Here is a 10,081-nt window from a genome sequence, read left to right as displayed (position 1 = left end):
AAGGTGTGGGATACGTCCAGGGCTCGACAGACCATTTAAAACTGCTACGTGTTATTTCTACTTCCGATCTGGCGCTAGGCTAAGAATCGATTCTACTCCTAGGTGGAATTTTACCTATTGGGTGGATTCAATTGTTCACCCCGCCAGATCGGATACAATTGACACAGCATGCTAAACATAGCGCTCGCCTTGGGTCTTCCTCCTGCCTCTTATGGAGATGACTTGCCCTCCGCTGCTGAGTCAAGAAAATGGGAGTTGATTCGCACCCCAGATCAAGCCTGGGTGGACGCAGCTCTAGACACAAGAGATGGCCCTTGATGTTACCCATAAGCCACCCACCCCACCCCATCTATGTCTACGCCTCATGGTTCTTCTCCGTGTTCTGGTTATAGTTAATGTCTACTCGTCTTAACCTAGGGCATGCTCGCTGAGGTCCATGCAACACCAAGGAGTCACCAGGAATAGCACACTTCAGGACACAAGTTACTGTTAAGAAATACAACAGGAGATTCAACGGTCAAGAATAGCTGGGGGCTTGATGTCTTCATTCCTTTGCCCACCAGTTGTTGCCCAACAGGTGTGGTTTTTCGGCCAACGGGATAGTGGGTCGAGCAAAAGGCATTGCCCGAGAGAGAGAGAGAGAGAGAGGCTTGGAGCTACATGATGGCGCACTGGGTCATCCCACAGCAATCCTTGATGAGAGCAGCGCTGGTTTTGGCAATGGTGGGCTTGTTGGGTGGAAGGGGCGCGGGTGGTGGAGGCTCGGCTTTCTTCTCTGTAGGTACCCCTGCCAAGGTCAAAACAAAGCATCATTCATTGTCGGATTCGGGCATCTGAACACTAACACTAACCCAAGGAAAGCATGCATTTATTTGTTTGTTTGTTTGTATCTATCTATCTATCTATCTATCTATCTATCTATCTATCTATCTATCTATCTATCTATCTATTTATTGGATTTGTATGCCGCCCCTCTCCGGAGACTCGGAGCGGCTAACAGCAACAATAAAACTGTGTACAATAGTAATCCAATACTAAAAACGATTAAAAACCCATTAATATAAAAACCAGACATACATACATACATACCATGCATAGAATTGTAAAGGCCTAGGGGGAAAGAGGATCTCAATTCCCCCATGCCTGGCGGCAGAGGTGGGTTTTAAGTAGCTTACGAAAGGCAAGGAGGGTGGGGGCAATTCTAATCTCTGGGGAGAGTTGGTTCCAGAGGGCCGGGGCCGCCACAGAGAAGGCTCTTCCCCTGGGTCCCGCCAAGCGACATTGTTTAGTTGACGAGACCCGGAGAAGATCCACTCTGTGGGACCTAACTGGTCGCTGGGATTCATGCAGCAGAAGGCGGTCCCTGAGATAATCTGGTCCAGTGCCATGAAGGGCTTTACAGGTCATAACCAACACTTTGAATTGTGATCGGAAACTGATTGGCAACCAATGCAGACTGCGGAGTGTTGGTGTAACATGGGCATATTTAGGGAAGCCCATGATTGCTCTCGCAGCTGCATTCTGCATGATCCGAAGTTTCCAAACACTTTTCAAAGGTAGCCCCATGTAGAGAGTGTTACAGTAGTCGAGCCTCGAGGTGATGAGGGCATGAGTGACTGTGAGCAGTGACTCCCGGTCCAAGTAGGGTCGCAACTGGTGCACCAGGCGAACCTGGGCGAACGCCCCCCTCGCCACAGCTGAAAGATGTTTCTCTAATGTGAGCTGTGGATCGAGGTGGACGCCCAAGTTGTGAACCTTCTCTGAGGGGGACAGTGATTCTCCCCCCAGGGTAATGGACGGACAGATGGAATTGTCCTTGGGAGGCAAGACCCACAGCCACTCCGTCTTGTCTGGGGGATCCTAGATCAGTGGGCGGATCCAGCTGTTGTCATGCATAAAATAATGACTGACCAGATGATTATAATAGCACTAGCAATAACACTTATATAGTACCCCATACTATGTGGTTCTCAACCTGGAGGCCGGGACCCCTTTGAAGCTTTATGCCCCTTCAGTGGCATAGAAACATAGAAGATTGACATAGAAGATTTGCAACAAGTATGATCAAGGAAATGGAGCATAAACCAGGTTGCAACGCCTTGGTCTCTTCAGCCTTGAAAGACAGCATTTAAGGGGTGACTTGATCGAAGTGTATAAAATCATGCATGGGATAGAAAAGGTGGATAGAGAAAAATTATTTTCTCTATCACACAATACTAGGACGAGGGGGCATTCCCTGAAGCTCATGGGTAAGAAAGCGAGGACAAATAAAGGGAAATATTTCTTCACCCAGAGGGTCCTTGGTTTATGGAATTCACTTCCAGAAGAGGTTGTGACAGCTGTCAGCCTTAGGCAGGATTAGACAGATTCATGGATGCCAAGTGTATTGGTTGTTATTGAAACGGATGTCTATGTGCCGCCTCTATGTTGGTTGAGGTAGGCAGGGTTCCCTTGAGTTCCATTTGTTGGGGTTCAGGGGAAAGGGAGGGTCTTGCCTCTCTACTCAAGATCCCCATGGACAATTGGTGGGCCACTGTGTGACACAAAATGCTGGACTCAATGGGCTTTGGCCTGATTCAGCAGGGCTCTTCTTATGTTCTTATTGACGGCAGAAAAAGACCTCATGGTCCACCTAGTCTGCCCTTATACGATTTCCTGTATTTTATCTTAGGATGGATCTACGTTTATCCCAGGCATGTTTCAATTCAGTTCCTGTGGATTTAACAACCACGTCTGCTGGAGGTTTGTTCCAAGCATCTACTACTCTTTCGGTAAAGTAATATTTTCTCACGTTGCTTCTGATCTTTTCCCCAACTAACCTCAGATTGTGCCCCCTTGTTCGTGTGTTCACTTTCCTATTAAAAACACTTCCCTCCTGGACCTTATTTAACCCTTTAACATATTTAACTGTTTAAATGACGACCTGCTGATGCTTTGAAGATGCAAGTAGGGATGGCACTTGAATTATACTGTTGTGATTCAGCCTGAGGCTGCTCAGGGACCAGCTGTGTTTCTGCTGGCTCCATGCCCGGAGGAGGGGGACAGCGAAGAGGAGGGGGCTGAACAGTCAGACGAGGGAGAGGAAAATCAGGAATGGGATGAAGGAGAACAGCATGAGAGCCCCGGGGGGGGGGCTCTCCCCAGCCAGTAGCTTGGAGTCATTAGGTGATGTCGCACAAGCTGTCATTGACATGAGACAGAGACGTTCAGAGCAATGAAAGGAGCAGTTAAAGAGATATCACCATTGAATTAGAAACAGCTGGGTTTGGGTGTGGTCCTCATCAGCAGGGTTTAAAAGGCAGGCAAGGCCTTGGAGCCATGTGGAGTGTTATCAATTGGAGTTGCGGTGACCTGTTTTGATTCTCAGCGTCTCTGATCTTGGCTTGTGGCCTCGCAGTCTGGAAGACTCGTGGGAGGCATATGATTGCTATCTACAGCTTCGTCTTGGCAGCAAGAATCTGGTATTGCTTCATGGACTATTGCCTTTGTGTATATATTTGAAGTTCCAGCGTTTTTCCTGTTTGTAAGGACATTTTCTGTTACCTGTGTTTTCCTTGAATTATATAAACTGCCTTTGCCTTTTACCAGTGTGTCTGGCTTCTCTTTTTGGGTTGGTATTGGCTTCTGGAGTGACCCAGACAGAACATATACGACCCCATAAAATGGTAGTCCATTGTTTGTTTCTGTGGTTTATAACTAACTACAATGTAAAAAGTCACGAGCAAGAAAACCACATTTTGGTTTATTTTTTCTATATGAAAAAAACTTTCTTTTGAATAATTTGGGGGAAAGGCATGCAAACTTACTGGTTGGAGACTGTACAACTTTGTCCAAAGGTTTCAACTTAAGCCTTAGGAAATCAGCGATCTCCTTGTCTTCTTCCTTCTCTCTGTTTCAAAGCAAAACAACATACTATTGGACGTTAGATTTTGCTCTCTTTTTTCCCAATAAATTTTATTAATTTTCATAAAATAGACAAAACTGACAAACATACATTTAACATAAAAGTGGGGTTGCAACTTCCCCGCTTATTCTAGAAGTTAAATTTCGATACAGAAAACATAGAAACATAGAAACATAGAAGTCTGACGGCAGAAAAAGACCTCATGGTCCATCTAGTCTGCCCTTATACTATTTTCTGTATTTTACCCTTAGGATGGATATATGTTTATCCCAGGCATGTTTAAATTCAGTTACTGTGGATTTATCTACCACGTCTGCTGGAAGTTTGTTCCAAGGATCTACTACTCTTTCAGTAAAATAATATTTTCTCATGTTGCTTTTGAGCTTTCCCCCAACTAACTTCAGATTGTGTCCCCTTGTTCTTGTGTTCACTTTCCTATTAAAAACACTTCCCTCCTGGGCCTTATTTAACCCTTTAATACAGTGGTCCCCAAACTACGGCCCGGGGGCCGGATGTGGCCCGCTGAGGCAATTTATCTGGCCCGCAGCAGCCCACAAGATTTTATCAATAGATATAATAAGCTCCCTAATCTCCTGTCAACTCACGCCGGTCTGCTGCTGAGCGAGTAGGCGGTACAGAGGCAAGGAGAGGATAGGTGGGAGAGAGAGAAAGAGGGAGAGAGAGAATGAGTGAGAGAAAGAAAGAGAAAGAGAGAGAGGGACAGAGAAAGAGAGAGAGAGAGAAAGAGGGAGAGATAGAGAGGAAGAGAGAAAGGGGGATAGATGGAAAGAGTGAGAGAGAGAGAAAAAAAGAGAAAAATTAGAAAATGATGGAGAGAAAACGAGGGAGAGGAAAATGAAACAAATGAGAGAGAAGGAAGAAAAGAGAGAGGGAAGAGAGAAATGGAGAGGAAGGAAGGAGGGAGGGAAGGAAGGAGAAATGGAGGGAGTTTGTTGATTTAAGTTTAAATTACTTTATTACTTAATTATTTAATTACTTCTTTATTTTAAATATTATATTTGTTCCCATTTTGTTTTTTACTTTAAATAAGATTTGTGCAGTGTGCATAGGGATTTGTTCATAGTTTTTTTTTTATAGTCCGGCCCTCCAACAGTCTGAGGGACAGTGAACTGGCCCCCTGTGTAAAATGTTTGGGGATCCCTGCTTTAATATATTTAAATGTTTCAATCATGCCCCCCCCCCTTTTCCTTCTGTCCTCCAGACTATACAGATTGAGTTCATGAAGTCTTTCCTGATACGTTTTATGCTTAAGACCTTCCACCATTCTTGTAGCCCGTCTTTGGACCCGTTCAATTTTGTCAATATCTTTTTGTAGGGGAGGTCTCCAGAACTGAACACAGTACTGTATTCCAAATGTGGTCTCACCAGCATTCTATATAGCGGGATCATAATCTCCCTCTTCCTGCTTGTTATACCTCTAGCTATGCAGCCAAGCATCCTACTTGCTTTCCCTACCGCCTGACTGCACTGTTCACCCATTTTGAGACTGTCAGAAATCACTACCCCTAAATCCTTTTCTTCTGAAGTATTTGCTAACACAGAACTGCCAATACAATACTCAGATTGAGGATTCCTTTTCCCCAAGTGCATTATTTTACATTTGGAAACATTAAACTGCAGTTTCCATTGCTTTGACCATTTATCTAGTAAAGCTAAATCATTTACCATTTACCATGAAAAGAAGAAACTTGTTTAACCTTATATAATAAATCTTCATATATAAACTACATCCAACAGAAAGTTTAAATCATATCAATACTTCTACAATTCTCCTATTCTTTTTACTTTTACTTCTTCTTCTTATTTATCCATATATACACTTTATTCCAAATCTCATAAAATTCTGTTTCTTCTTGGTCTTTTAACCGTCTTGTCATCATATCCATTTCAGCGCAGTCTAATATTTTCTTAATAACCTCCTCTTCTTTTGGGATATTTTCCCCTTTCCAATTTTGCGCATATACTATCCTGGCCGCTGTCAAAATATGAATAACTAAATGTAAAATTTCTTTCTTATCTTTCTGATTAGTTATACCCAGTAGATAAAATTCCGGAGGTTTTTCTATCTCCTGCGTTACTATTTCTTTTATTATTCTTTCTATCATTTTCCAATAAAGCTTAACTTTACTACACATCCACCATTGATGATAATAGGAACCTATTTCTTTCTTACATTTCCAACATAACGGAGAAGTCTTAGGGAACATTTTCGCTATCTTACTCAGTGGGAGGTGCCACCTATAGAACATCTTAATTTGGTTTTCTTTTAACGAGACTGACTTTGTCATTTTCCAATTTGAGATCCAGACGTTTTCCCATGTATCTATATCAATTTCTCTACCTATATTTTTACACCAACTTATCATATTATCCTTTAAGGTCAAACCTTGCTCTTCTTTATGTATTTATTTTTAAATGAAATGCACAACCCATGAATTTGGGGTAAAGGAATTGAAAAAAGTCCTTAATTTTTATCAGTTTCTATCTTTTCTTGCACTTTTTTCTTCCAAGTGCAAGAGGATGTTAAATACACGATGGACAATTACAAAGGATATGGCGGTATTGGTTAAAAGGAACGAGGTGGGAGAATTTAAAGAAATCAAAGAAGCAGTGATAGAAAGCACTCAGGCGGTAATAGTCCTAGGCTGCAACAAAATGGACAATACAAAACTGATATTGGTATATGGTGGATCATATTCAATTTGAGATTATGGATAAGAGGATGAATTCGGCCAATGAAACTGATCTGCGGGAACTGATGGGACGATGGGACAAGGTAAGAGGATATATGGTCAGTAGAATTCAAGACCAAGCTACAAGGAATAAATTGGAATCACTTTATAATATGTAAATAGATATATTGCTCTTGAGTTAGAATGGTATACACAAAATATGCCCCCATTTTGGTGGATGGGTATTAATGTTGTCTGGTGGCGGGCAGTAATCACTGAGCACTTGTTATATGTTGTGTGTGTGTTTTATATTATAAAATCAATAAAAATATTTATTTTAAAAATTCTATCTTTTCTTGATAGAATTTTATTGATGCTGGCTAGACCTTTCCAATTCCTTTCCCACAGGTTCATGGGTTGTGCAATTCAATTTAGTAATATACATGTGTATGGAGTCAACTTACAGAAAATTGGAGCAGCTATTTAAATGGCCTTGAAAAAATGTTAATTAGGTTTAGTCTTGGTTTAGTACTTGAATTGACTGAACTAGGACGTTTATGTACAAGTTCCAAAAGAAACTAATATTGTTTGGTCAGGAAAGTGTCATGAATAAGACCATGAAGTCATCAAGAGTTGAGCTCAGCTGGAAGGTTCTTCATTTGAAGTTCTCTCACCTTAATCTTTCCACTTCTGCATCATCAACTAGAAAGTCTCTTTTCTCCACTAATTTGTGGATTTTCTGGATCAACTCATCCTCTCTTTTATTCTGCAGCTTCGTCTTGTCTTTCTCTGTTCAAGAGAGAGGGAGAGAGAGAAGCATCTATGGAGGTTCTCATTCACCCAGGTCTGGTGGTCCCCAAGAAGACTATACAATGATACCTCGTCTTAAGAACTTAATTGGTTCCGGGAGGAGGTTTGAAAGGTGAAAAGTTTGTAAGACGAAACAATGTTTCCCATATGAATCAATGGAAAAGTGATTAATGCGTGCAAGCCCAAAACTCACCCTGTTTGCCAGCCGAAGCGCCCGTTTTTGCACTGCTGGGATTCCCCTGAGTCTCCCCTCCATGGGAAACCCCACCTCTGGACTTCCGTGTTTTTGTGATGCTGCAAGGGTATCCCAGCAGGGGAATCCCAGCAGTGCAAAAACGGGTGCTTCACTGGCAACGGAAGTCCGGAGGTGGGTTTTCCCAGCGAGGGGAGCCTCAGCGAAATTGCAGCATCGCAAAAACATGGAGGTCCTCAAAACCCTACCTCCGGCCTTCCGTGTTTTTGTGATGCTGCGATTTCGCTGAGGCTCCCCTCCCTGGGAAACCCCACCTCCGGACTTCTGTTGCCAGCAAAGCCCCCGTTTTTGCACGGCTGGGATTCCTCTGCAGCATCACAAAAACACGGAAGTCCGGAGATGGTGTTTCCCATGGAGGGGAGCCGCAGGGGAATCCCAGCAGTGCAAAAAGGGGTGCTTTTGCTGGCAACAGAAGTCCAGAGGCGGGGCATCCCAATGGCTTGGGTTTGTAAGGTGAAAATAGTTTGGAAGAAGAGGCAAAAAAATCTTAAACCCCGGGTTTGCATCTCGAAAAGTTTGTATGACGAGGGGTTTGTAAGACGAGGTATCACGGTATATGCTATTTCATTTCTTCCATGTGTGGGCCATGTTACAGCAAACTCAATGTTTCGCCAAACTGCTTCTATTGCATAATAGCAAGGCAATTACAGGAAGGTGACATATCTACTAGCACAACAAAAGCAAACTCAGCACTTCACTAATTGCCCAATCAATAAAGAGTTGTTTTGCAACTCAAGGTCACCACAAAATGACAGAGAAAGTGTTTTTAAGGTTTCTAGGAACTAATTTTTTTTTGAGAGAGAGACAGAATGCGAGAGAGACTTTATGCTCATAAATTAATAATAATTGAATTTAATAATAATTTATTAGATTTGTATGCCGCTCCTCTCCTGCTTAATGGGACTTAGGTAAACTACAATCTGGAATTCTTCAATCATTTTAGTTAGTACAGTGTTCCCTCGATTTTCGCGGGGGATGCGTTCCGAGACCACCCGCGAAAGTTGAATTTCCGCGAAGTAGAGATACGGAAGTAAATACACCATTTTTGACTATGAACAGTATCACAAGCCTTCCCTTAACACTTTAAACTCCTAAATTACCCTTTACCATTCCCTTAACAACCATTTACTTACCATTATTACTGGTACTCACCTTTGAATAAGACACTTAGTGATTCTGATATTTATAAACATAATTATTTATTAACAATAATTATTTTTTTTTGGTTATTTATTTGCAAAAAATATTAGTTTGGCGATGACGTATGACGTCATCGGGCGGGAAAAACCATGGTATAGAAAAAAACCCGCAAAGTATTTTTTAATTAATATTTTTTGAAAAACTGTGGTATAGGCTATTCGCGAAGTTCGAACCCGTGAAAATCGAGGGAACACTGTACAAGGAAATTGTACATCTTGTGCCATCTTCAGTGTGAGAAAATGATAAAAATAAAACAAAAACACACATCTTTTACATTCTTTTATACAATTGAACTGAAAACCCCTAATACTGCATTAGTATTACACTATACAGTAGAATTCAATATAGAATAGGATAGGATAGAATTCTTTATTGGCTAAGTGTAATTGGACACACAAGGAGTTTGTCTTTGGTGCATATGCTTTCAGTGTACATAAAAGAAAATATACATTTGTCAAGAATCATGAGGTACAATACTTAATGATTGTCACAGGGGTCAGATAAGCAATGAGGAAACAATCAATAAAAATCTTAAAGATACGAGCAAGAAGTTACAGTCATACAGTCATAAGTGGGAGGAAAAGGGTGATAGGAATGATGAAAAAACAAAAAAAAACAGCCTTAGTAAATAGTTTGACAGTGTTGAGGGAATTATTTGTTTAGCAGAGTGATGGCATTTGGGAAAAAAACTGTTCTTGTGTCTAGTTGTCTTGGTGTGCAGTGCTCTATAGCAGTGTTTTTCAACCAGTGTGCCGTGGAACACTAGTGTGCCGCGAGACATGGTCAGGTGTGCCGTGAAGAAGGAAGCTCAGGTTCCGGTCTCGCAACTTTTTGCTGAGAGAAAGAGAGAGAAAGAAAGAGAGAGAGAGAGAAAGAGAGTGAGAGAGTGTGAGAGAGAAAGCAAGAGAGAGAGAGAGAAAAGGAGAGGAAGAGAGAGAGAGAGAGAGAAATGAGCAAAACGGAGAGGAAAAAAGAGAAATGAGAAAATGATTGAGACAGAGAATGAGAGGAAAGAGAGAGAAACAAAAGAGAGAGAGAAGTGACTCTTGATTTAAAGCATATGATAAAAAGCACCCAAAGAATAAGAGAGAAAAAAAACCCAGCCCTCACCTGTTTTTGGAAATGGTTCAAGAGTGTGTATACACACACACACACACAAGGGTGGGGAGGAGACAGGGATGGAAAAAGAGAGGAGAGTGTCTTAGGGTGTCATTTTGTGTC

General features: G+C 41.8%; 1 protein-coding gene across 1 annotated transcript in view; it reads right to left on the bottom strand.

The window, feature by feature from the left end:
* Positions 1-367: 367 nt before the first annotated feature.
* The window catches only part of BMERB1 (bMERB domain containing 1), a 38,700-nt gene continuing 28,986 nt past the window's right edge, over positions 368-10,081 (bottom strand). Inside the window, exons 4-6 of the mRNA XM_070761879.1 lie at positions 7,272-7,386; positions 3,807-3,889; positions 368-787 (exon numbers count right to left, since the gene is read on the bottom strand). Of these exons, the coding sequence (XP_070617980.1) occupies positions 657-787; positions 3,807-3,889; positions 7,272-7,386 (329 nt within the window). The 3' untranslated portion in view covers positions 368-656. The remainder of the gene's footprint in view (positions 788-3,806; positions 3,890-7,271; positions 7,387-10,081) is intronic.

The sequence above is a fragment of the Erythrolamprus reginae genome, chromosome 9, assembly GCF_031021105.1.
Source record: "Erythrolamprus reginae isolate rEryReg1 chromosome 9, rEryReg1.hap1, whole genome shotgun sequence".
Taxonomy (NCBI): domain Eukaryota; kingdom Metazoa; phylum Chordata; class Lepidosauria; order Squamata; family Dipsadidae; genus Erythrolamprus; species Erythrolamprus reginae.
This window is presented reverse-complemented; position numbering and strand designations above follow the sequence as displayed.